Source organism: Harpia harpyja, chromosome 17 (assembly GCF_026419915.1).
Source record: "Harpia harpyja isolate bHarHar1 chromosome 17, bHarHar1 primary haplotype, whole genome shotgun sequence".
In the NCBI taxonomy this organism is placed as follows: Eukaryota; Metazoa; Chordata; class Aves; order Accipitriformes; family Accipitridae; genus Harpia; species Harpia harpyja.
Genome location: NC_068956.1, coordinates 11,637,957 through 11,665,955, shown reverse-complemented (window position 1 = coordinate 11,665,955; position 27,999 = coordinate 11,637,957). Strand labels below are relative to the sequence as shown.

The window sequence follows — 27,999 nt, the reverse complement described above, 5'->3', positions numbered from 1 at the left end:
TACTGTCCAAAAAGTCTACTCAGGCTTTAGCATCAGATGACATGTATTGCACTACAGGTTTTCAGATGGCGACATGCGACTGTTCCTGGAACCTTCAGTCACTTACGCTGCTGTAGTTCACAAACTGATTTTATTTAAATAACCAAGAAGAATTGATACACATTTTATTGAGCACTTTAGAAGACAACAAGAGATTCACTGCAGCAAGTCATATTTTAAAATACAAAAGGGGAATTAGTGAAAAGAGGTTCATATCCAACATGAAACATGAACACGTTACTTTCAGGAGCTTCGAGTTTTAAAGACTGAGAATTCTACTTACATCAAACAGTTCAAACACACATCCACATCACAAAATCTTAGTATTGCACTATAGCTCCTCATTCAAAACACACAATTCACAATATGCGTCTGCATTACCCACATGTAAAGGACCATCAGCAACACACCAGCACAGCCAGATAGAAAAAAATCTAGAAAGGGTCAGAGGGGTTGTAAGTTTGCTGGGAGAAGTATGGCAGTCAAACTGAGCAGTTTGGACCACCAGTATCCAACGCAAGCCCTGTTTCTTGCTGGTAATGCAACAGACGTTAGGACTACAGCTGTGCTACTGTCCTCTGCAGAGGTAGCATAATACTATGGCTTTAAAGACTTTCTTTTAAATAAGGCTTGTCTTAGCTGAAAGCCATATAATAACTGAAGAGTTCTTGTAATACTAGCCTGAAGTATAGCATGGCAGCACTTTGGGATCCACTTGTTTAACAACAGCTGCCAAATTCAGGTAGGTGCACTATCTCTTTGAAATCTGCTGCAGCACATAAACAGTTCTGTGCAAAGATGGTAACACCAATTACTTCTTTTTCCCCCTCATCCTCAGCCAAATGGAGAATGCTAACAGTTGAGAACACAATGGCAGGTGACATAGACGAACGGGAAAATGGAAGTCCTACCAAGCTATAAAAGAGGTTCTACTTTGTCTAAAAAGACAACTCGGAAGAGGTGACAGGCAAAACATTTCCGTTACATGGACAATATGGAAAAACAAGTGACCATATAACGTTTGTGACAGATACACACTGCCATTGTGGTGCTTAAACCCACCTCACCTTGTATCTAAAATTCAAGACAAAGATCATTTTAATGTTCATTGAAGGTAGAGGTCCTGGGCAGGGGCACAACGCTAAGGCTGAATGCTACTCTCCCAAAACAGTCCAATAACAAACCAGGACAGTTTTCAAACTTACAGATGCTCTCCTTTCTTTTGTCTGTTCCAATCCACCTCACTTTGCCTATCGGGTGCTTGGCTCTGCTGAGGCACTCAGGTGCTACTGTAATACAAATAAGACCATCTTCTCAAGTGGGATTTGGAAAACAGCACAACTAATATTGTGTTTGATACTACGAACATGTTGGAACAAATTCCACACATACAAACATTACAGAACAACTTCTACAAACCATTACAAAAAATGGGACCAACTTCACTGATCTTCAGTCCAAACTCCAAGGCGGATTTGTTAGTCACTAAGACCAAAACAACTGAGAAATAGAAATTAAACTAACATTTAGCTTACATATCATTACATTTTGTAAAAAAAGGAAAAAAAGTGTTAAGACATTATTAACTTATGAATACATAGAAAATTCAAAATCCCTAACATTTACAGTACCCCCTCACACTAAGCCTGTTTGTAGTTTCTTTTCCATCAGTGCCAAGTAATTAATCCCAGACATCAATGTTGAGATGGCTAACCAAGACATCTCAGGCTGAACAGAGCAACCTCTATTTTTTCCTGTGAAGACACAGCCAGTATCAGTGGCCAGCCACTGCCTGGTACAGATTAACCAGACTCATTAAAATAAAAAAACAACCCTCCCCCCTTTCCAGGGCAGAGAGCCCCAAGATGCCTCAAACCCCAGAATGGAGATGGCTGCTCTGGGCAGAGCAACACTTCAGAATGCAACATGGCCATCTCTTTTTGTTACCTACAGCGTTATGTTTGCCATTCCTGTATAGTGCTAGCTCTTCCCTGCTGCCAGCTTTGATTGCATTCAGTGCATGTCACTTGTTACTCATGATAGAAATTTTTTGTTCTTGTTCCTTGTGTGGTTTGTTTTTTGTTTTTTTAATAAATAATGGAAGTCTACAACATGCTTTTTCAGGTACGTGCTTGGTGATTATTATACAACAAGTAGTCTGTAAACCAGTTTGGCCTCTGAGGAATTGTCAGGCTATCCAGACAGTTGCATTCAATGAGCAGCACCTTGTGTTGAGTGCAGCGAAGGCGGAGGAGAAGCCCTCCTGCAGTACAAAGCTCCTGCCTGCTGCGGCGGGGAAGCATCAGCACGAAGAATCTACAAGTCTTTGGCGAAGTTTTTTATCTTCTCTCGGACTCACGTTGCCACTTGCATCGTGGTCTGTCAAAACTAAAAAGAGAAAGTAAAGCTTTAGAAGTGAAAAGGCCATCAAACCCCTCGAGATATTCTCATTGAGAAAACTAAAGAGAAAGTAAACCTTTAGAAGTGAAAAGGCCATCAAACCACTCGCCATATTCTCGCTGACAAAGGAACTGCCACCGAGACGGTGGCACGACAGCAGCCTCCAGCTGCGGCACCCAGCGGCACGATGCCCTGCAGCCTCCCCTGCCCTTACGGTCCAGTCAGCATCCACCGCTGGTTTGTTAACACGGTGACTAATTAAAACATGCTGATGCCACTAGTGGCAGAAGAAAAGATGATGAGCCACAGGCGAAGCTTTGCTGATGGGCGAAGTCTGCAGCTGCACCCAGGCCGAAGGGGAGGACTGCACCAGCCGGAGCTGGTCATGAAACGGCAGCTTCTTTCTGCAGTGCATTTTAACAGAGCGTCAAGCATGAGTTTGTTCTGCTCTGGAGGAAAACAAGTCTTTGAAGTGTTTTTGTGAGATGAAAACAGTCTCCAAAGTTCTGCTTTCAGACAAAAATGAGTCAGATTTTGTATTAGCTTTTTCAGCTCCTTGAGCAGAGACCTCCACCTTGGGCTTTTAAATTCTCCTACCGAAACCCACCCACCTGTCATTTCAAAAAGGGACACATTTAAGACAGAAAATATTTTCTGTCAGAATTACTCCAAACTTCTGTACTAGAGCTGGCTGCCAGAAGTGCTTCTTCGAGTTTGAAAACAATTCTGCCTGTTTGTTTTGAATTCCCCTGTTGTATAAATTGACTTCTCCAAATCTCAGCCTGCCAGAACTGCTTGACTAAAGTATAGAGGAACAGTTACCCTCTGGGTGCTGCTGCTGCTTTTTTATTAAGCACATGGCATAGCTTTCTGCAGAGAAAGTAGATTTAATTTTTTCCTGCCTTTGAAATAGTTCTTTAACTTGCCCTCAGCATTGTGCTCGCCTACTCAGGTCAGCTGCTAAACGTTTCAGAGCATCTTCACTTCCATGAGTCAGGGACTTTGTGAAGAGGCAGCCCACAGAGTCTGAGCTACTTCATTCGGGGGATGTAGGCACTGGTGTCCTGCTGCTTCTGTGCGGACAGCTACGACAGCAGCCGTGCTTACATCAAATGGGAAGAAAGGTCTTTCATCCCTTTATGCCTCTCCCTGGATATTTGGCTTCTCTTCTCCAATTCTGCACTTGAGAAGGGAATTGGAATCACATTTAAGATATGCCACATTTTTTTAGCACAGAATCTAAGACTACATCTCATATAAGAACGATTGCTTAGAGCCGCTCGTGTCTGGGAACTGGTGGGAACACTCAGAGAACAGCTTGCACCGATCCAGATCGACTCAGACCATTTTGGCAAAAATCGCTTCACAATCAATCTTCCTTTCTCTCTGCATAAGAAGGAACAGGAGCACGTTCACTGGCCCCAATCCCACTTCCCTTCTTTTGTCATTTTCTGTTCCTCTGCCAGCGGCATTTCTGAGCATCAGACTTATTTTTACATTAATCTAAGATTTCTGCCAAAGCCTCAATGAAAAGCAGAAGCAGCAGTTACTACTCTTTTGAGCTAATCTTTGAAAAACAAATGTCCTGAAACCACCAGCTTTCTCGCTGGAGCTTCTTCAAGCACAACCTACTGTAGACCAATCTAGTGCTCTTCTACTGTGCAGGTGGTCTTAAGGAGTTCAAGTTCAGACAGCTGAAGCCTCTTACTGCAGAGATGTCAGCAAGGACCACCAACTTAAGAGACACTTCAGCATCTAGCCTGTGCCACTGACTTGTAACACCACAATCTTCTGGCACATACATGAAGTTATAGCAGTTATAGTGCAGACAACATAGCAAGGTCTAAGCAGGTCTGTTTTCTTGTAGAATATATTAAAATGTTTTTGGTAGGGAATACCCATCTATATGAAACCTGCTTTGTTTTGCATGAATGAATTTTTGGTTTAATGGATTCCTTATCTCTCTATACCAGCTGATTTAGATGTGGTGTTTTGTGGTGTTTCTTTCTTTGATTTTTCTTTTTGAAGAAAGAGCAGGTCACCCTACCTTGTAGCTCTGTTGCATTTTTTTCCAGATCTTCTGTAGTTGTTTCTTCAGGCTTCTCCAACACAGCTGTCCCTGGCTTCCCATCTATGGTATCTGTCTTAATAGTACCAAGGTTTACCAAAAGTTGCATGACATCAAACTTCTCAGAAACTGCAATGTTCTCCAGCACTTTGAGGCATTTAAATGATTTAAGTTCACTTACATTTTCCTCAAGAAAGAGGAGGTAAAGGCTTAAGTCATCAAAACACTTTGACTTAAGTTTCAAAACATCAAAAGTTGGCAGGATTTCATACACTCTGAGAATACCCGAATTCCACCTCCACGGAACAAACATTGCATACACTACCAGCGGCATCACTAGAAGATAGACTATCAGGTTAATATAGCTGAGTACCTTGAAGACACCAACAGCAATAAGCTTGCACTGAACCACTTCTGGAACAGTTGTGTCATTCTTTAAGATCCCAGTTTTGATAGTGCAGAGAAACTCATCACTCAAAGAGGAGAGGCTAATGTAGTAGCCCAGGTAGAGGCATGCAATGAAAATAATTATTAGCGTGAGTAAACGGCAGATAATGTATTTAATTATTAAGCATTTGGAATTCTTCTTTGTCTTCAGGTACTGCTCCACAATTGGGTATTTAAAGTGGCTTTCAGATATTTCCCACAAACTGAAAGAGAGAAAAAAAAAAAACCAAATCACACAGGCCAGATGCTGCAGCATTCACCTACCTCAAATTTCAAAGAAACCTAGTACTCTAAAATAGACACAAGACTGGAATCCCTCTTATTGGGGTAAATCAAGGGTAGTTTTACTGAAGTCAATAGAAAAACAACAGAATAGCAGATAGATGAAGAATATTGATACTCTAATACAGAAAACCCACTTAAGAGACAAGAGAGCTCAAACATTGGAAAATGGAAAAAAGTATTGCTCTCGCAGCAAAAAAATATTTTTGTTCTTTTCCAATACAAAACAGATACAGTAAGGAAATCGATGAGGAAAAGCAGACTTCCCAAGCACTTGTTCGATAATAGCACACTGGAGGGCTTTTTACTTGTCGAGACCTAACTCCACATTTTAAAGAACAGACCTAAGTCCCTATCGCATTGCTTGTACCCCCACATGCAAAGCGAAACAGGTACCCTGACCTAGGATGAAGCAGAAACTGGATCTGGTTAGAACAGTGCACCAATTTGATCAAGCACCCATTTTGCTTTTGTTGGTTTTGGTGTTTAGTTTTTTTTTTTCTTTAAACAGAAGCTTTGCAGACCTAGATCTGAAAGGACAGGAGATTACAAATAACAGACTTTGCTCACAGTGTGCAAGCGACTGTCAAGAGCATTGAGAACTGAGGGCTGCAGCCATCCCTGTTTTCTTATGCTGTGGTGGGTAAAACTAATTTACACCTACTACAACTAAAGGAATCACGACATCTCAGGTAATTAGGAATCTGAAGAGCTCATCAAATGTTTTCTTCGAAAAAAGAAAGTTATAAGTTCCAGCTCCACATGCCCACAGTAGTGATTTCAGATATCTTCTTTTTTATAACCAAATTTAAAAGTGTGTCAGGTCACCATTCAAACCTTTGCAATAAATTTCTAAGAGAGTGCAGGTGTCACATCTGTTAAGAGCTTAAGGAAAAGAGCAAAGAAAGCCAAGCCCCAGCATCTTACCTCTGTGTCAAGTTCTCATTAACAGCAGCAACTAAGTCAGTAGGGTCCTTGGGGTCTCCGCTGCGGATGCTATTAGCAGCTTTGATTGCCCTGTTATAGGCTTTGTCAAGTTCTTCCATAATAAATTTCAGGTCTGAAGAAAGGTGAGGTGCTGCGGTGAAACGCCAAAACAAACATGGTAGATACAGCAGGATAGCGACGAGCAGAAGGATGTATGGAAAGAACTGAAGGGAGAAAAAAATTCAGATTAGGCTCCACGTGTATATAAAATAAGTCAGCCAGTCACCATCATTCCCTATAAGTCTGTTAAATTCCCTATAAGCCTATTAAATTCCCTATAATTTTATTTAAATGCTTTTAGTAAACCCCACTTTTTGTGGTTATATGCAGGAAAGTGAAACCTCTTTTTCAGAGAGCTCCAGCAACCTTGCTGCTGCTTAAGAGCTTTGCCAAAAAAAAAACCCAACAAAAAAAAATGGGGCAGAATAAAGTTACCATGATCCTGATAATATTTTCATTGCATATTCAGAACTGCACTGCTGGAGCTGAAATTGAGAGGCAGCATTAACCTGGGAACAACAAATAGCAAAGGCAATCAAAGCAGTTGTCAGAGAGGCTGACTGGAAGAAGAGCATAGTGTCACACAACTCTTCCTCCCAGACATGTCACCACTGTTTATAGCAACTAAAATGCTCCAAACACCAGCAAAATCTCTCCTGCTCTCCATTAGCTGTCAGGAGGTTAATGAATAGACCCTTTACAGCACTGCATCTGCCTGCAAACACACACATCTGTTCAGAGCGCATGACATACAGTGACTGTAAAGGATGCAAGTGTGGTTGTAATATTTAAGGGTATTTAAATACTTTTAGATAACTCCTAAATAGAAACAAACACACAGCATCAGAATAGTCTGGTGCTAATGCAGTGCTGAGAAGTCAGCCCTTACACAGACCCCATTGCTTAGGGAAAGGGCTGAAGCAGGTATAAAATACAACAGCTTGAAGTCTTTCCGTTTTTCTTCTCGTCATTGACAAGTAGGAGTTTTTCACCATGAGATTTAATCTCTGATTCCCTTCAGCTGCTGGGAAGATGGTATTTTCTATCTACTGTGACATTATATTCAAGGTGTACATTCATACATAACATTACCCTTACAGAGACATGATGTAAGATCTAGTTAGACAAGCAGTTAGTCAACAAAATGTACTGCAAATTTGGCTGAACTCTAATTAATTACTTTTGACAGTAAGCGCACTTAACTCAAATCCAGCACCAGTTCCTAAGGAATTCTAAATTAGTTATGGTGAACAAATTTGAAAGATATTTAAGGCATCTTAAATGTTACAGCCATGCACACATGCACATTCATTGAAAAAGCCAATGGAGAATTTTAGAGGAAACTTAGACTGACGTCATTAATCAGTGCAAGTGGAACAGCTTGACTTACATTTGTAGATATTTAACAAGATGAGAATCTGGACCTAATATTAGTATGTTAACTTGTGTTTGCATTAATCAAGAGCAATTAAAGTTTTGTATGCACAAAATAAGTAATTTGATGTTATTGAACATTTTATCCAGGAAAGGTACTTCTAATATTACCTAGCATTAAAGCAAAATCCTATATTATTATTAATACTAGGAATGCATATGACGTATTAACGCATAAATAAAAGCTGACTTCTTAAAGGAACTGCGTCAGCAACTGGAGACCAAAATACAAACCATCATTCTGGATGTGCACGTTCTCTACATAGCAGTCAGACTGGAAAACCGTGACACTCAGTAAGACAAAGCCGCAAAAAGCACAGAACAGCCAAAGAAAACCGAGGATGCTGTATTTAAAGGTCAGCTTTCCCCTCGTAACCCTTCTTATAAATTCATACTTGAACTGTTTCTGCTCAGTAGCAACATAATTGAACTTGGCCAAAATTGCTACTTCAGTCTTTAGCAATTCCTCGAGAAAGAAAACTTCAAGCAAGGCTCAACTTTAAAACTGAAACGGAGATCCTGCAGGGATGGGCTGACCCAGTAACAAGATTGTTTCAAAAACCTAGTTAAGTTAGCAAAGCAGAGTTGACTGTAATTATACTGTACATCCCACTAGAGGTAGCTCTTCCCCACCCGCAAGGAAGAAGCATCAACCCTGTACCGCCGTACCACAGCGGTGGTCTGTCCCCTCTCCACCGCCGTGGATTGACCCCACAGGCCAGAGGGATCCCGGGGATTCCTTCTGACCTCCTGCCTCTCTGCCCTCTTTGCACGCAGCAGGTAACCTCAGATCACCTGCTTTTTTTCCCAGTCTGTCCTTTCCAGTTGAGATGTAAAGCTCTGGCATGTCCAGCATGGTTTTGTAGACATCTCATCAACTCAAACCCAACAGCTCAAGAATCTGCCCTTCATATTTATCACTGTGGACAATGCCACCAGGTCTCACAGGTCTAAGTCCTGGATGCCTTGGTCTACCCAAAGGTTTATGCTTTCATGTCCAGGCTCTTCCAGTCCTCTGAATTCTGTATTATGTAGAAATAGAAATGATCTATCTATGAACACAGCTTAAACTTATCTAAGCTCCTCTAAGCTGCTGCAACACCCTTTCCACAGGCCTTAACAAATGCCAGCTTGTATAAGATTGCTCCAAAGCCTGTTTGACTTCACTTCTATGTCATACACCTTAGCACCCTTCCACTGGTGCCAGGCAGGGAAAGAAACAACAAAGAAACATCTGATTTAGTAAGGAGCGACCAAAGCTTCTTACATTGGTTTATACCACTTGGCTTTAAGACTTACTCATTTGAAATTTTACAGGTGTCAGAGGATTTATCAATTCCCTTTCTGAGCCACAAAACTGGAAACACCGCCAGCAGTATCTGATTAATCCTTGAGATCTCTTTACCCCGAGGCCTACAAGACAAGCCTCAAGAGGCAAGATAGTCGACACACTGAAGTCACAGCCCAAAACCTCCACTGTCCCAGTCCCCATCTCTTCCTTTATACCCAGGAAAAGACTCTGTGGGCATGTTCTGCACTTGTGTAGCACATTGGCATCAGCCCTGTTGCTCTGCCCCAGACCTCCTCCAATCCCCCCCATCTCCCCTGCCTCATTACAGACTGTTGTCTTATGAAACCCAGCCTCTGCCACCTTCCCTTGCACCTCCTCCTCTGCCCGACTCCTCCACCACTGCCTTTTCACCTAGAAGCATCAGACCACGGGGCAAAGGCACATTTGCCACGCATTTACTGGGCTTGCCCTCGCCAGGCTCTCATCACTCCCAAAGCTGTAGCTTATGGCAGCATGAGAAAACACTATGCAGCTCTTTTCTGAATGGTCTCAAAACCAGAGCAGCAGCGTGACCATTAGTCCAGCTCTTTTTGTTTGGAAACAAAAGCCTGTATTTGTCAGCCCTTCCACAGCACTTGATGCATGACTCCATCCTTCTCGGATTCTGGCTTTTTTAAAAATGAAAGATACGCTTTTCTATTTGTTAACAGTAGGGTTAGATAACTAGCAAATTGTTTTGAATCATTAAAATTTAAGGCCTTGAACCGACAGGCAGAAGTGAAAATGCAAAGTCATCTGGCACGAGTCATAGGTTTCAGAGCAACAGATTCGGATTATCCAGCTCATCTGACTACATTTTACAGTCACACATAATGACTTCCCATTTTAAGACGACGACTCCGTGGTATTCATACACAGATGAACATGTGCCATACGCCATTCTTTTATGGTTTATGTGTTTACTTCCAAGGCACCAAAGACACAAGGAGGAAATGCTACTTCAGTCCTGGATAGTTTGTAGTATTTAAGTTAAATAGGAAGTGTCACCGACCTCAAGAACTGTATGGTCAATGATACGCCAGAGAAAGATATTGGCCTAAAGGTAAAACTCAGTTTTTCCTTTGCTGTCTAGTTATCAAGTTCCTTTTCAATGGCAAGTTCACAGTATTGGATGTAAGATGGTATGAGACTGCATAACTGAAGAAAGGTCCTCTGAAAACAGATTAGAACAGATACAATATCCTATGGTTCAAAATGCTCTTTTCTGAACTTCGTTAGTGAAAGTGCATTGAGGGCTACAACACCGTGCTTCAGCCTGGATGCCCTGAGTCTTCGTTTCCACCCAGCTGAAAGGAGAAAAGGACAGGCAAAAGCCCATCGAGTGCCTTTCTATCTCACAGCTGTACTCGGAGAGTAACAATCCCACAGGACAGTCAAAGCCGAAAAGAGGACCAGATCTGACACCGGCTCTTTGGTAGCCTGTGGCACAACACTCCACCAAGCCCTGCAACACAGAAAGCATGATCTTTCTGGACAGTGAGAGCTTAGGGAAGAGGATGTCCAGTAGCGTTACGATGCAGAGCCCTGATCCCCCATCTCAGCACAACACGTTGTTTCCAGTCTTGTGTTCTACACTTGCAAAAGCAGCTATGAAGGTTATCATCAAAGCAAATAATTTGTGCACATCAAAACACATGCACTTCATAGATGTGTGCTGTTTTCTTACATCGCTGACCATAAACAGGCTGAGCAATTTTAAATCAATACTAGCTACTATGAATGGAGAAGAAAAATAACCTGCATGCATGCAGTCCGAACTCTAGAAATCTCGTGCCTATTTAACACACTGAACTGTTCTGAAGTCATGACCATTTATTCAAGTGCCTGCATTTGCTCCTCTCATGAAGATTATCTACACAAACTGAGTGCATATTTTCCAAAATAACTCTGTCTTACCAGAATTTGTGAACATCTACATTCAGATAAATATTCAGAATATGAACCATCTTGACTACATTTCAGCTCCTGATACACATGCATAGCCTTTCACTGATAAATGCACATACAGTGCTAGAACTACAAATATTAAAGTGAATTCCTAATATTCTCATGACATGATTTTTTTCACCTTTTATTGGGAGACCAGGGAAATAAGCTTTGAAGACATCAGTCTGTTTAAGTTAATTTGTTAGAAATTGACTAACTGTTCAACCAGAACATAGGCATGAGCATAGAAGAGGAAGTGTTTGAGTAATCTGTTTGCATAAGCACATAAGACACTGGAATCACGAAACTGTCTTTTAAAGATGCCTTAGCATCACACTCTCCTGAAAGTGAAAGGAAAAAACAGACTAAACCACAAAATAGTCTATTATATAACATGCCCAGCTTCAACTGTGCTAAGATACAGTAAATACAGAGCAAATAAGTTAAAAGGGCATTTAAAAAACTTCTTCATAAACTCAAATATGCTTTTATCATCCAAAGAAAACACAGCTGCCAAGGGTGGTGTGACCCAAAAGGCATTTTCAAGGACCTAATCTACAGAAAGCTTGCCAAGGTCTGGATAAAGATGGCTGGCAGAAGATGAGAACCATTTCAGTGGCATTTAGAAAACAAGAGTTTTCTAATTTTACTGCATCTTCAGTTTTTATTTCCCCTGGGCAAATGCTGTTGAAGTGACTGCAAGCATTCTGACTTCCACCATACCTAATAGTGGTCAGACAGTAACTTTAAGTACAACAGCACAAAGCTGTTAAGCTGCACAGGTCTGAATTACAGCCTTAAGAAAATTCATTGGCATATAGTACTCAACAAAGAAGGAAGCACTGAAGTGTCTTCACTCGAGATGAAAATATTTCTCACTAAAATACAAGATCATGGTGAAGTGTCTGCTTCTTCAGTTCCAAATTTCTGTTTGCCACCAGGAAGAGCCTAAGCAAAGGCACCAGCCCCCAAACAGGCTAATGACAGCAATAACATGTTTCCAGAAGCAAAGGTATTAAGCTCCCTCTGGATATGACCCTATTCCTGTTTGAGTCAATGGGAGATGTTTCACTGGTGTTCAGGGCAGAAAAGCGAGCTATAAATGACTGGTTGAGATACTATCCTGCCTCCAGACCTGAAAGTGAACCTCAAACCATACATGACCTTTTTTACCCCACCTGTTACTTACTTTCTGTTTTGATTCAGCTTAAAAACTGTATTTCTCCAGTTTCAATTAGTAAGACTAATGCGACCAAAATAGCTCTAACACTACTCTCAAAGAATGGCTTATAAATGTGACTGCATTTAGGTTTCCTTGCTCTGACAGCCCTTAATGCCTCTGGGTGGGGTTTTATAGGTGAAACATGAGAAGTCCTCAGTCAACTAAGAAGTTGTACAAACAGTGAGTAAGGAGAACCAGATAACAATCGTGATTATAATCATACCAACAACATAATGAAGAACCTCAGGGGGGTTTTGGTGTATTTACAGACAAGCAATTCAAAGAACAACCCACAGGTCCGTGGTAAATCTTACTTCTATCACAAAAAGTGAATATTTTCAACAAGATAAGTTTCACTTCAGGCACACAAAGACTTCAGACCCATTCTTTGTATGCAATGCTTTGAGCAGGTCCCGCAGCACTTGCCCTGCCCTTTTACAGAGATCTGAGCCAGACAACTGACCTCTCCTGGCTGTGCCGTGTGTGAAGACCTCTTCTTTCTGCTGTCAGTCAGATGAAACGTTTGCCTGCATTTCACACTGGTATGAATCCCCTTCTTCTGAAGAACCATCTAATTCCTTTACCTCTACTTTCCTTACCTTTATCTTCCTCCTTAATTCTCCCCAATCAATAATAGACTAGAAAATAGAGTAATTTAAAAAAATCCCTAGAAGTCTCTTGATCTTAGGCACCTCCATCCTAGCAATCCAGATTTCAGGGCTAGAGAGAGGTCATCACTCAATGTCCAACTGCTCCTGCTTGCTTGGTTGCTATCATGTCTGGTGGCTATGAAGAGCCAGTAAGATGATGATCACTATTCTCCTGCATGTGTTTATGTATAAATTTCTCTGTGCACTACAGATTAAAAAGGCTTGGCAGTGCAGTCTCCTCTTCCACTACACTGCAAGGACTGCCCACTCACAATGGCCAAAAGCTTGTTTCTATTCCAGTTAAGGATCAAGGTAAGTTTTATCAAAATAAGTTGTCAGGTGGAGCACTCATCTTTAGAGACAGAAAGCAAACTATCAGCACAGAGGGAGCAAATACTTCAGAAACCAGTATCTCTGTTCTGACACTTCAGATATACACAAGAAACCTCATGAGGGAATTAAGCCTGAATGGAAAACTCCAGCAGAAAACAGAGGCAACAGAAGAGTGAAGCCTGACCAGACTAATATCATGAATGACAAACCTGAAGATGAGTCTTGTCAGAGGACTCAACCATATAATCATTTTGTCAGCTTTTTCACTGACAAAGAGGAGGAAATCTTTGTGTTAAACGAAGAATATAGGCAGGACGTACCATAGTCTCTCCTTTCCATTTATCTATCTGCAGATAGTTTGTTTCTTGAATTGTGCATTTGAGTACACAACTCATTTTGCTTTCTGCTAAGGGTTATCCAGTGTGAAGACTTATTCCAGGATCACTGGAAATTTCAAAAATCGTGTTCTCCAAGGAGAGAGGCCCTGGGCACCCTCTGGGAGTACACAGACCACTAGAGAGGCAGGGAACCCAGAAAGTTGCAGTACGCTTCTCCTCTCGACTCCAAAACAAGTTTCCAAACTGATACATTCAAGTGTTGCGAGAGATCGCCCAGAGCAGAAAGGACAGCAGGTAAAGGTGCCAAGCTTCGTGGACTGTCCAAAACCGAAACATACATTTCACTGATCGAAAAACCAAAAATCCCAGCGCAAACTTGTACTCTGAAGTAGGAGGGAAATGGGAAGGTTTCAGTTTTTCTGTAATGCAACCTGGTTTTGATGATCCTTCAGAGCAACCAGACGCCTAGAACAAAAGCAGGGCAAGTTGCTGCAAGCTGGCTTCTTCACCAAGAGCTACATGGTCCTACTTCCACTCTATACCACGATGAGCACTGTCCTAGGACGCAAACTTTGACAGCACTTCTGACAAGAGCACAGGGAGTATGCCATAAGGAAACCCATCCATTTCAATCAGGAATTGGGGCCTACAACTTCAATCCCCCCAAACTGTAACCTAATGCCTCCTTAAGCATTTCTTACAGAGCCTTGTAGCACGCCAGTATAGCGAGATGCTAACTGAGTCAGAGTATCAGAAAGAACGTGAGACGCTTTGCAAATAAATGCACTGCTGCTCAGAAAGCAGAAAAAAAGCCTCAAGGGTTGTCTTAGGAAAAATTGGGCCTAGCAGTCCCTGCTGTCCCTCTCTGTGAATCCCTGCCCTTGCACTGCGGAGTCAAATCTTCTCTCACCTGCGCTTAGGAAGGCTCCCTTGTCTCATTAACATCATTGTGCTCCCACAAAGGCTCTGCTCTGCCCATTTTAAAAATGGTTATCTAGCCAAAATCTGCACAGCAATGAGGTTGTACGTACCTTGCAGCGCACAGCCTGCACCAGGAGACAACCCAAGCCCTGTTTTCCTGCAGAAGCCATCGGCCCCCATGGCAAGCCACCCAGCAGTGCAGCCGGCATCTGCTGGCCCCGGGTGCAGACAACAGCCAAACACCTTCAGATCTTCCCACCGCAGGGGGAACCAAAGGTCAGCGTTAATAGCTTTAACACTGCTCCTTCCCTGGAAACTTGCTAAGCATGGAAGTTGATGAACAATGAGTAGAAGGATATTAATTAATACTGGCCTCCAAAGAGCACCTGCAGCTCCCAGTGCCTGGCTCAGTGGAAAGGCAGGTGACTAAGCATGGATTTAGGAGGTTAAGACGAAGCACCCAGCCTCTGCTACAAGCTCTGACTCAGCTGTTCAGGCACACTTCTTGCAGCCAGTCTGCAGGGTATTTACAAGGAAACACCACGTACCATTAAGCTATCATGGAGGAACTGTGGGGAGAAGGGCCCTGCATCAATTCCTGAGACAGCACCAGTCAGCAAATTAACATGGGTTGCATCATAAAAGTATGACTACTTAAGCTATTAGTCACGGCTGGCAAACTAGGAGACTTACAGCTATCAGCAGGTGACTATGACATAAAATTCAACATAAAGAAATCGGGTAATAAGAACTCATTCCCTCAAGAGACAGGGGCAGCAACGTATCCAGGTTTGCAGGTGGAGTTTCCATCCACACAAGCCACCTGCATTGTGAGATGTCCCAGCAGCTTCGACTGGCCCCTGTAGAAAGCCTGGCTGAAGGGAAGCGGAGCACTAACTGAGCAAGGAAGAGTTCAGGCTAGAAACCAACAAGTCTGGCTTTAATATTCATGAAATGCAAGACTGTTGGCTCAAGGTTATGAGTGGAGCTAACTGGAGAAGGCAGTAGTAAATCCCCACAGTTAGCGATTTGAGTCAGCAAATGAATCAGAGACAGCCCTGAAGAGTCTTTCAGAGGAGATACCACCAGCTGACTCAATAATAAAAGCTGAGGTACAGCATACAGCAGCAAACCCCAGAAATACAGGTGCTGCAGGTCCCAGACCGGAGCAACCTCTAACACCAGGTTCTCCTCCGCTCCCAGGTGCCAGGGGTATTATTTGCTGGAGCAAGTAATAAAAGGGTTGGGGAAGGCAGCACACAACCCCCCACGTTTGCAGAGCTCCAACAGCATTTCTTTGGCATCAGCCCTGCCCAAACAGGGTGATGCTGCCTCTTGAGTTGAGTCAGGTCCAGGCACTGGCATGGCATTTACTCAGAGTTTGTAACTCCTGCCAAAGCTCAGCCAACTGCTTCGAGTCAGCTCAAGTATCTTAGTACCTACTGCACTTTTTACCCATAAAATAAGTCTCTTACTGTGCACTCAGTATGATGAAGCTTTACCCAGAGCAGTGAAAGCCAGCTCACGGTTTGCAAGCCTGTGGAAGCTCAGAAGAGCACACTGAAGACAGGGTTAAACCTGTTGGTACCAGTGATGGATTTCATCTCTCCCAAAATGCCTATCTGCCACGAGTTCCTCTCCATGTAAAACTGGCCAAGTGTAATACAATAAAAATACAAAATGTTTTTACTATCCTGTTTTCCTAAAGTAAGTTTTTGATACAAGCATTAGGGCAGTTGCTGTGTCTTGTATCCTGATTTTAAAATAGTTCCTGGCTAAAGCCAGGTGAGGCACTCAGCTCCAGGGCAACACAGCAACACTAACATTACTCTTGTGTCAGATAACTGGTGACATTTGTTATTATAGCACGACAGACCCTTTATTTAGAAGCAGAAAATACCTCCTCTAGTACAACCCTCTTTGGAAGTAAGGGAAAGAAAACATTCTCTCGAAAAATAAAGTTCAGCCAGAGCCAACGACTACAGCAGAGAAGAGGAGCAAGAAAAGTGAGGCAAAGGCAGGCTTCTACATGGGGACAATTTTTCCAGGAGAAGGAGATCTGTACATACTTTATGCAGCCACAGGGGAATGTTTTCTAAGTTGTTCTGGGATGGTTGCTTCTGCTGCACAGCTGCCCAGCAGTAGGAGTCCACGTAAGCAGCTTGTCGCCAGGAGAAGGAGCTGGGTGCAAAACAGCTTATCTGAGCACCTGGGAAAACAAAGCAAAAGTTATCACATCCTTAGAAGATTAAAAAAAAAAGAAATCAAGTTTAGGAAGAAAAGCTCATACTCGAGATTTCGTGGTATTCAAAGCTATTAGGTTAAGCGATCAAACGAAACACACCAGCTCTGCAGGGAGGAGAGTCACTAAATTCCCACTGCACTCAAAGGGTTAAAAACTCCCACAGGAACTCTCTGATGTCTCCTAAGGGTTGAGACAGTATATTAGAAGCACCTGTCTTTTAGGCCTATTTTCTTAAGTTTTGAGGGGAACATGACCTCCAAGACATGTCTCTCTCGCTTGCACTTGACTCAGGTTGGCCAAAGGGGAACCAGCAGGTATAAAGTGTGATCAGATAAAGGCTGGTTTCCCGAGGAAACAGCTACCATCATGTACCATCATGCCGCTGCGTTTCCCAAGTGCACAACCTACTGCTTACACGTTTACTGAAACAAGACCTCAAACACCACTCCCGCAGCCCAGCAGTCCTTGCAGTGATGCGAGGGCAAGTTTGGCCCAGAGTGCTGCCACTTCTTCTGCCTCTGAGACTGCATGTGAATTTTGAGGGGTTCACGTTACACACGTGAAAACACGGATTTCCTCAGGTAACTTCTGGCAGAGCAGTCGTGGCCTCCAGACACCTCCTGAGGGCACCAGACCCCTCCTCACCAGCGCAGTGACATGCTGTGCCCAGGATCAGGCGTACCACCGTCATCACCACCGTCATCCCCGCTTACTCGCAGCACCTCTTGAGCTGCTCGGGAGCTTCAAATTAAGATCAGGGCACTAACTGACAGCAAGAGCAGCTATTTAGCCAGCCTCAGCCTTAGGGTCAAATTCTGCTCTGACCAGCTACAGGCACCAGTTCAGTCTTACTGCAGCATACCTCAATGAGGAAGAGTGGTTATTGGATGTGGAGTATCGGTGGCTCCTTGGATGAGAGCTAGTAAAACAGGATGAGGGGTTTTGATTTTCTTTCTGAAGCTTTGGTAGTGAAAGCAATAAAACCCACACACTTCCAGCAGGCTTTCCTAAATGTTGAAACAGGATAGCACGCAAAGGGGAGATGGCTCTTCCATAAACATCCCTCTTCCAAGAGCAACCTCCAACGCTTCTCCAACACAACACCAATATCAAAAGAGCAAGAGGAGGGAAATATTGCTACTTTTTTTTTCTTAATATATTCATCAAAATTAGCGCTAATGGCATTGCTGTGTGCTTTATAGGGAAAAAGTATTTTGTCTAAGATTGTATCATTTGTGCCTTTTTGCTGATTTAGCTTTTAGAGAGTAAGAACTTCTCTTGTAACAGGAGCCCACCACATTTGCCTTGCAACTTGTATAGCCTTTTTACAATGTAGCATAGTCAAGGTGCATTATAATTAAAAGCCTTTCCTTATGAGTCACTATTATAATTATTTCTAAGGCTGTAGTATCATAAGGACATAGTTTGACCCGTCACAAGCCTCCCTTATGGAAAACAAATTACTGTTTATCAGACCAGAGCTCATGTGATTTAGTAAAGTTGGCACCAGACAAGCAATTGCAGTCTCCTAAAGCTTCAGGGGTTTCTGCTTTCCAGAGAATTTCCATTAGCTGTGGAAGCTCAAGAAATAATACACTGCAGGAAAAAAAAAAAAAAGAAAAGAGCAGGCAATTGGAGTGTCTGTTCTCCACTGGATAGGGACCATTTATGCTCTGCTCTCATCACTTAACGAACCTCCTGCTGCTGGCTGTGCCCGGTGTGAAGCAGCAAACAAGTGACCCTTTCAAAGGGCGAGCAATAGGAGCATTCAGAAAGATGCTTTGTCCTATTCATGTCTGTGTATCTGCAACAAGAAACACATTCCCTGTGTTCATTCTCGTTAAGGGGTGGGAAACCACTGAAAGCGATGGGAGTGTTTAAATTGGTGATGAAAAAGGCAGCCAGGCTCCTTCTCCAAAGAGTTACGTGCACAACTTCATACCAGAATAGGTACAGCAATGCCAGTGGTGCAGCAGAGCAGTGAACTCGGCTCTTCTGATCCCCAGGGTTTCAGCAGGGACATTGGAAACCTTTGGCAACTTGACATGGGAGCCAAGCAGATAGAGCTCGACGTCAGGCAGAAGCTGGGGACACTCCGGTTATTACACTGGTTTTTAATTAACTTATTGCAGTCTTGGTTATAAACACTTGTTAATGTAAAATACAACTTTGCACTAACAGTGGTAATGTTAAGACTTAAACGGAGAGGATGTTTCTGTGCATAATCTGCACAGCACACGGATTATTAAATGCCTCTGGAAATGGTCACAATTTTCCATCTTTTTTTCCTTCCTTCTCCCCTCCAAAGGAGTAATAGCAATAAATCTATACAGATAATTTACTTTATGTTGGGCTATTCTGGAGGAAGTGAAAAAGAAAATCTGTAGTTTTTATTAGAGGAGAAATTAGGCAAATGGCCAAATGCCTTTCACGGAACCGCTGTGCACACACACATGCACAGGGCTAGTTTATGAAAGGCTAATAGTCCTCTGCTATCAAAGGAACAGCCTCCTGGCTTGGTGACACGAAGCCATTCCCCATCCTTCGCTCCCACAAGTAATAGAAGGGGAAAAAGAAAAGCAGCAGCCAAGCCCATAACAACAACAGGGAGATAAAATACACGGCGAGAAGGATGAGGAATAATAAATGACTGCATTCGTTAAGCAGTTGCCACAACAGTCTTTGGCTAAGTTACCATTACACTTGGCAACACGCTTTTTTTGTAATCATTCCCTAGTACTAAATCAACTTCGGAGAGGGAGCGATGGGGATTTGACTTACACTTTTGCAAACAAATGAGGATAAAAAAAATGCCACGTACTATGGTTGCGCTAAAGAGAGACCACCCAAAAGAGCTGCAGAAACTTAAGGCAGCAACAGGAGTGCAGCCGTGTATGACAAAATGGCACTGTTACAAGTGAGCTAAGATTATCAGAGGGAGCTGGTCGCCGACAGCGGGAATTACTTGCAGGCATGCAGCTGAGCGCAGAGTTCAAGCCTGAGTCAGCGCTGCCAGCGAGCAGCAAGGCCAAGCTGTCACCCCCCCAGCTGCGGCACGTCTTCACGGGTGCTCTGCCAACAAGCCCCCGGCTATGTCCTCCGCGTCGGCACCAGGACCTTCTCTTCTGCAGCGGGCTCCTCTGCAGCTCCCGTACAGCACTGTAAAAACCCGCACGGGGCTGCCTGCGGGTGGAGGTCCTGGGCCTTGGTAACACATCTGCTTTGCCTAAGTCTTGCAAGCTCGTTTGGTAGGATCTGCCGTCGGGTGTCTAAAAGAAGACACCCCAATCCCAGCTGGGACTTCTCAGAGTTGAGATGCAAGCAGCAGGCCTACTCCGGCTCCTTTTGCCCAAATGGAGGTGGAAATTTTGCTGTCGATTCTAAATGAGCAAGATACAAGTCACTTCTGCGATTCCCACCCTACTGTCCCTGCAGACGCTTTCCAAAAAAAGAAACCTACCTACAAAAAGAAACTCTCAGAATCCCAAGAAAATCTCAGATCTGAAGGAGAGTCCCTGTTCAGTATCCCAGTGCTTTGCCGGGGTGCCAGGCAGGACGAGCAGAGGGCTCAGCACCCTCTGGCTGCATCCCTTACCAGAGGGAGCGCAAAGCCAGCAAGCTGGACTGGTTTCCTCCCCAGTGGCTCAGCACCCCTCTTCTGACTTAAACATCTAATTAAGAAACTACAGCTAACAGAGGGTACTTCCAGGAATCAATGTTAATCATATGCTGAACTATTTTTCCTGAACCAGGATCAGGTGGTTGTAGCTGACAGGATTAAACCTTCAGTAAGTAATTATTTGGTTTCTAATACACTGCAATCACTGGGAAAAGATTTGCATAAGCTTGAATTAAAACCTAGCCATTAATTACTAATATAATTTTCCACAAGGCAAAATGAACTAGCCACGATACCCAAACACCTGATTTTATCTAGCAAGAATTATCCACGTGTCCTGGTTTCGGCTGGGATAGAGTTAATTTTCTTCCTAGCAGCCACTAAAGAAAAACCCACAAACAAGAAAATCAAGGCACACATATACAATGTACAGACTGCCAGGCACCATCCAATGCACATCCTCCACCCCAACATTAAAAAGGATTTTAAAATATGAAAAAAGATATCCCAATGCATGCCAAAGAAGAAGCAACTGTATGTGTGGGTATACACACATGCATTAAGAGCGGACCAGAAGGAAGGATTTTATTAGATTTACAGATGCTTCTCATGGACCAAAGTGGCAGGTTGGGTGAAACAGGATAAACACTATGTTTAAGAAAGAAGTATGGAGAGGCACAAATGCGTGCACTGGAGTAAAGAACCTGTTCCCTGAGGTTTACTTTGGCAATGAAGTAGTAGCAGAATGTAAAGCTCAGGTGATGCAATGTTTAAGTGGAGTGGGTCAGAGGAGCCAGCAAGTATCTTTCCCTCTCCACAGGGCTGCCAGTTATCCCTCAGAGAAGTCTCAAAATCATGCAGTGGGAAAAGAGCTGGGTGTTTATCAAGAATTGCCTTCCGAGCAATAGGGTTTTTGATTCATGGGAAAAAACTTACAAATGAAATTCCCACCAGTGAGATTTAAGTGAAACAAAAAAAATGCTTCCCTTCACCTGAAGGAGAAACATCTCAAAACACCGGCAATGACCATCTGGCTCCACTGCCAACATTGGTGGCACCACAAATCTCAGGCAACACGAGAGGGCCATGATGCTTTTTAAATTAATTCTGGCACCAAAAGCAGCTTACCATCATTTCCATAGGAAATGTAAACCTGGCTCTGTAGAAGTTAAACAGAAAAAGACAACTTAGACTTTACATGAAAGTAAATGTTTTTACAAGTTTGTCCTGGCTTCCCAGGCAGGCCTGTTCCTGATGCTGGCAACTTCTGCTCTTTACTGAGCACTCCTTATATGCCAAAGAGCACCTCAGCGTATGCTGCTGTTCTCTGGGGTCTGCACCTCTAACGAAAGATGCTTTGGAGTTCACCGTTTGTCTGGCTGCTCTAGACTGATGCTACTCACACACTTGTTGACTCAGTCCTGTCATTAATGCCCCCGGGTTTCAGAGCATCCTGCTGAACTAAATGCAAGGTGTGCAAATGTCAACTATTAGCATACAGCCTGCTTCAGCAGCACTTGGAGATGTTTTTCAAGCTCTCAGCCAGCAGCTGCCATAGTAATAGTCTTTGGCCTAATTACACCCAACTTAACTTTAGCCCCTAGCTCTTACGGAAGTCACAAGATAGGAGTATTTCCCAAAAGCCTCCCCAGCAACTTCTGAATGTGAAGGGAGAGGGACATCAGCAGGGAGGGCCAACGAGGAGGCAGCAGGAGAGGAAAGGAGCCTAATTCAAGAGTTAAGGCTATTTTTTTTCTACATTTGTTGTGATTTAGTCTCACAATTGTGGTGGGGTTTTTTTCCTTTCTATATATTTGATTCTCATGACTATTTGAGAAACACAATTAACTTGTATAGAGAGATACAGGCTCAACTGGACATGCAGTAAGGGATGCTACAGATGGGCACTGCTGCCCTCGTGGCACCCACAGAAGCTGTCGGGGTGCAGCACCCAGAGCTCCCCACTAATACCCTTCACCTTGTGTTTTCTGCTGGCCAAAGCACCTCAAATCCCACTGGCAGCCAACTGGGGGGATGGGAACTAAACCAAACAAATTGAGGAAAAAAGCCTTCCCAGAAATTAGGTGGAAATTGAACGGGGCAAGCAAGGATTGTCACCACTGGCAAAGCCCACAGTGGTCAATGGGGACATTAACCCTGCGGTGTGTAGGGTATAGGGCAAAGCTCCGCTTTCCCACCTTTGAGCACCCTCCAGCATGGTAAGGTGCATCAGAGACCATCAGAGGGAAATAAGACTTTTTTAGTGCAGCAAATCTTCGTTTTGACAGATTCATGCAGATGCTGTGGGTTGGTCCATGGCCAGGTGCTTCCTAACCCAGCATCCTGCCACAACTGACAAGGCAGTAGCACTACCCAGGCCTTCGTGCTGGTTATACCCAAGTTTCTTAGGTGTCTTTACTCAACACGTGATGGTTTCTGTGTCCTAGGAAGGTTTCCAAGGTGTTTTCTGATATTATAAAACAGAGATGCTGAAACAAGAGGATTAATTCATACCAGCTATGTATGAGCCATGCACAACCAACACCCAAACTGAACATGTATTAAGGGCAGCTGGTGGCTACGATATTCCCTTCTTCTCCCCTCGTCAGCCCTCTCCCTCCCTCCTTGTCTCCTTTCCCAGCCATCACCTCCCATGCGAAGCCGCAGTGAACGCAGCCGGCACGCACTGCCCGCTGCACGGCGGTGCCAGAAAGCTGCTGTATACAGAAGGTCAAAAGACATCATTTGGTGACAAGAAGCTGCTGGGCTTAAGCACGTATGAGCAATTCCCAATCACCTTCCTATGGGAAAAGATGCGAATATTTGATGTCAAGTGGGGAGCTCTCACATCTGCTTTTCTTTCGGCTGCAACCCAAGCCAGCCGCTGATATTTTTCCCAGAACTAACTTGGAAACAAGCCTCTGCCAAAATTAAGCAGCTTGTTTCGATTTCCTCTCTGCTCAACTGACTATACCTGCTTAGGGCTGCAGTATCCTGCTACAAGCAGTGTCTTGGTAATAAATATCTATGTTTTCAGCTAAGTTGTTTACAGTAAGAAAGCATATCGCACAATATACACGCACAGTTTAAAAACTGGAATCTCAATCCTGGCTCAAAGCTATTCTTATTAAAAACATGGTCATGGAAAAATGGCACAGATAAAATTCTGCTGATTTGTGGCTCATAGATTGCTGAGGGTGCCCTTATCTTTTTTTTTTTTTTCCGTTTATAAGAGGGAGGGGTGATTTAGCTATATTTATATGGTTTCTGTCACCATACTACCTGATCACCTGTAGTATATTTACTCCAAGAACTGCCAAATAATATAAGGAAATAATATTGGGCCATATCATAAGAAATATAAGCATACACAACACAATCCTCACAATCCTATTGTTCTTTCCATTTTCAAGTCCCCAGTATAAAATTATATAAAATTACATAAAATTATATAAATTTGTATAAAACAAGGTCTAGCTGTAAAGAGATAACAGCTGCAGGATTTCAAGCAGCAAAGCTTCCCAGGGCTGGCAGAGAACAGCTTAATCACAGCTAAGCACTACCAGAACCAGCTTAAAATCATCACAAACCTGCAGCTGACTATGGGTTTCTAAAATATAGTTCTCCTCCTGCCCCTGAAGGATGCCGAAGTGCAGTGCAGGCACCAATCCCAGGAGTTTCAGCAATGCTCGCTGGCTCAGCACAGCAGCTGGGTTTTCCATGCCTCCGGCAGAGAAATCCTCTGCGATACCCAACTGGAATCTCACTTATTTCCTGAAACTTCTATCAAAACTAGAAATTACTTGGCGGCTTCAGAAAACCTCCACAGCCTTCGTAAACATTTTAATCATTTCGCACAATTAGCTGCAACCGCATGTAGGAAGAAAATTGCAGTTATCTGTCACCACACTACAATGAAACAGGAAAGCCGAGTGGGAAGGAAAGGTGACAGCTCGAGGTGCCGAGAGAATTTTAGGTTAGAAGAACGCAATTATCCCAACAGAAATAGGAGCTGAGCGTTCATTTTTGGAAAGGGTGTTCAATTTTTGTACCTGGAGGCAGAGATATTTCCATGCTGCGACTCATATAACACTTTCACAACCACTTCTGATTGCGAGTTGTTCTTCTGCAGACCTAAAATGGACCCTACCATTTTCTCTCAGTTTAGCACTCCTGAGCTTTTTCAAAGCACAATTATATCAGGAAGTGTTTGAAACCAATCCTTGCTTTCTGTTGTATCCCTGGCTGAACGCTAGTGCTCACAGAACCGGGCATACCCAGCCCCCAAGACCCTCTCTATCCCCCAAAAAGCCTTAATGGAAACAGCTTCGGGATCTCCCATAAGCAGCCAGCCTGCTAAGCCGCAAGGACTGTGTGGGAAATATGCGACAGCCGTAACAGCAGTAATAGTATCACTTTCTGTATGGAAACCACGTGGTGTAGCTTCACTCACACTGGGGGCCTGGCATAATTCGCATACTTATTTTCATATTTATTTTTCAACTAGAAGAGCTCAGTTTTAAACCCCATGTTTTCTTCTAACAGGTTCTCAGGATTATAAGCAAAATAAAGCACATGCAAGATGTCGCACGCATTTTAATTCTTGCTTTATGAATCTACTGCAGTCACAGATTCAATTTGAATTAGTTTAATACTGAAATATGTTATATTTAGCACGCACTGAGGCCCAAGTATTTGATTAGCGAAGATGAGAACTAAACTCATCTGAAAGAAAGGCACACTTTACCAAACTCTGAAATTCAACTGCGTGTTGGAGCTTTATGTAAGGAAGGAAAATGAAGTAAATACTTCTGTAGAGCTCATAAAAGAGACCTTGATACACAAGCACTGTTTCAAACTGGATCCAGCACTTTTAGAGGAGAAGCAGAAGGAAGAACTAAGGGGCCCATATACGAGCTAGCATATGGAAACGCAAGCACTCTTTTTCATTGTTTTAAGAGTAAGAAATGTGCGTATATCAGTAGCAGATCTAAAACTAAAAGCAGCAGGTTAGTTTACAGAAATACTGCTCTATCCATCCTGTCTCTGATTGACCAGAGCTGCCACAGGGCTCAGATCTGGTCTTGGCATTCCCGGCCTGGTTGTCCTTGACTCCTCTGCGTGGTTATTGCAGGCCACGGTGCTTTGGGTCAAAACTACATCTATCGCAATAGGTGTGTAGGTAGATGCACATACAGCGGTCTGAAGCATCTTATCGGTTAAGCAGTCTAGTATCCGATTAATGCTATTCATCATGTTTTTGCACAGATTCACCACTAATTCACAGTCCCACTCCAGCTTCCACTCCCTTGTCGTTTGCTTGACTCAAACCTATAGATGATGTATCTCGGGTATACGACACTGAATGCCAATAAACAGGTACATGCAGTAAATCAAACTATTTCTGGAAGGGTGGAAGTCCTACGATTCACCCCTGTTTCAAAATGGACAGTTCTGCGTATTCACCTTTGAAATCTTCATTCATGTATTGCTATTTAAATGCAGAGCAATTCTTATAAGCAAATAGATTTTATAAGCAAGCCCCCAGGTTACAAGTCCCGGTCATTTGGATTTAAGAGTCTTCTCATCATTTCAGACTCTGAAAAGGGCTGGCTACTAGGCTGCTGCAGATGTGCTTCTGTAACTTGGGGATGGGGAAAAAAAAGATAGCAAAATAATTGGGAAACTTGGCCCTTCTCCTGTAAAGCATAGCTTCATCTACTGACTCACACCAGAAGCTGAACTGAACAGTTGCAGAAGTGCAGCAGAGCAGGGGAAAGCTTCGGGAAGAGCTTCCACTGCCCGTCCTGCCTCCCGTCCCCGGGGCAGGCGACCACCCTCAATGGGCAACCGAGCCAAACGCAGAGGTCCGAGAGCCCTTTTCCTTGGCACCTGCCCCTGACAGCCGCTGAACGGCAGCGAGATCTTACTGCAAAGCACTCCGAGGGCCGGCGGCCGCGGCACACGGGCCGTTTCCACGGCACAGCTCGGCAGCCTTGGGGAACAAAGAGCGGCGTGGCTCCGCCGCGCCCCTCGCATGCCCCACGCCGGAGAAGATGCAGCGGCAGCTGAGCTGACAGGGCTCCTGCTCCGGAGGCCTTAGAGAACGACGGCGGTTAGGGAGTGCCCCGAGGAGGAGGAGGAGGAGGAGGAGGAGGAGGGCCTGGCGCGGAGCGGGAAAGGCCAGCCGGGACGCCCAGCGTACCTGGGGCAGATGGCCCGGAGGCCCCGCCTGCTGCTAGGGATGCTCTCCCGGAAAGCTGCTCTCCCCCCTGCGCACTCCCCGCGGCCCACAGGCGCCTTCTGCCCTACCCCCGAGTGGAACCCCCCCCCGGCAGCTGCCGGCTGAGCCCCCGCGGAGCGCTGACACCCGCCCCCCCGCCTCCTTTGCTCCGCGTCCCCCGCCCCGGAGCTCCGCACCGCTCCGCCGCCCCCCCCGAGCCCTTTGTCCGCCGCGGGAGGCGCCGAGACGGGGCGGGGGCGGGGGGGGACGGACACCGGGGGGCTGTCGGTGAGGCCGGTTACCGATGGAGACCTCCTGGGCGAAGGCGAGGGAGATGAGGAGCAGCGGCAGCCCCACGGCGATGCAGGTGACGATCTTGTCCAGCGCCAGCTCCAGCCGCAGCCCCTTGTAGCGCGTCTCCGGCGGCTCCTTCAGCAAGAAGTCGGAGAAGACGTACTCGGTGGCGATGTGCGCGATGGCCATGGCGGGCTGGGCTCGGCTCGGCCCGGCCCGGCCCGGCCCGCCTCGCCTCGGCTCGGCTCGGCCCGGCCCGGCTCCGCCCCCGCCCGGCTCCGCCCGGGGGGCCGGGCCCGGCCGCGGGCTGGGCTTCCCCGCCTGGGACGCTCGGAGCTGGGGGCTCTGGGCCGTGCCGGGCGCCTCGGGCTGTCCCCCGGGATGGACGCGGCCCGTGCGGCTCTCTGCGCCCGTCGCCCCTGCTCCTTCTTGTGGGAGTCCGTGGGGCGCCTTCACCTTTAATAACCCTTAACTCGTTTCGCCCCTTCTGTTTTTCCAGTCGCTTTCTGTAACCTCGGAGCATCCTCCGCCCCCGCCGAGGTACAGAGCCGGCTGTCCGCCCCACAGAGCCACCTCCCGCGCTCTGCTCTGCAGGGAGCGCTCCCCTCGCTCACGCTACTTCTGCCAAAAGGGACAAACTGCTCCCTTCTCCCCCCGACTCTCCCTTTACAAAACCGCTCCCCTACCTGCTTTCCGTTGTCCTCTCTAGTTTTCCAAGCCGTAATCCAAGGAAATCATTCCTCATATGGAAACTGTTCTACAACACCGATTCCCTTTCTTCTTCTTTTTGTGCTGCTCTTGTGCTGCTGCGTCCTCTCCTGGACCGGGCCGGGCGATATGGCTCACGCTGCATTCAAGATGCAGGTGCCCCAGACATTTACACAGTAGTACCAACTTGTGTTCTGGTTTGCTCTGTTCTTAATTCCTACTGATTCCTAACATTCACTTGCCTTTCTGCCCACTAAAAAGCACTAACATTGCCATTAAACTATTACAGATAAGATCCCATTTCTCAGATGCTTAGACAGTATGATGCACATAGGGCTAGGATCGCTTTTTTCCACAAGTACTGCTGTAAATGTATCAATCCTGAATTTTATCTTTTTATCACTCATTTTTCATGCTACACATATTTATGATGGTCACTCAACTTGGTCACCCTTTTTCACACCACTTACAGAAAATAGTGAAGAGCAAGGGTCCTTGCAGCACCCCGTGAG

General features: G+C 44.7%; 1 protein-coding gene across 1 annotated transcript; it reads right to left on the bottom strand.

Moving 5' to 3' along the window:
* Positions 1–27,029, bottom strand: PANX1 (pannexin 1). The gene is made up of 5 exons (XM_052812871.1): positions 26,788–27,029; positions 16,468–16,607; positions 6,164–6,387; positions 4,487–5,157; positions 1–2,427 (listed from the first exon to the last, which is right to left on the bottom strand). Exons 1-5 carry the CDS (start codon positions 26,966–26,968, stop codon positions 2,342–2,344), a joined length of 1,302 nt encoding a protein of 433 aa, XP_052668831.1. The 5' UTR covers positions 26,969–27,029; the 3' UTR covers positions 1–2,341.
* Between the last annotated feature and the right edge of the window lie 970 nt (positions 27,030–27,999).

Excerpts from the sequence above, each read along its gene's own strand:
- PANX1 (XM_052812871.1), bottom strand. The coding sequence starts at position 26,968 with ATGGCCATCGCGCACATCGCCACCGAGTACGTCTTCTCCGACTTCTTG. Across the intron at positions 16,608-26,787 it reads CGCCCAGGAGGTCTCCATCG|GTGCTCAGATAAGCTGTTTT; the intron begins GTAACCGGCCTC and ends TTGTTTTCCCAG. Across the intron at positions 6,388-16,467 it reads TTCCCCTGTGGCTGCATAAA|TTCTTTCCATACATCCTTCT; the intron begins GTATGTACAGAT and ends TTCTCCCTTCAG.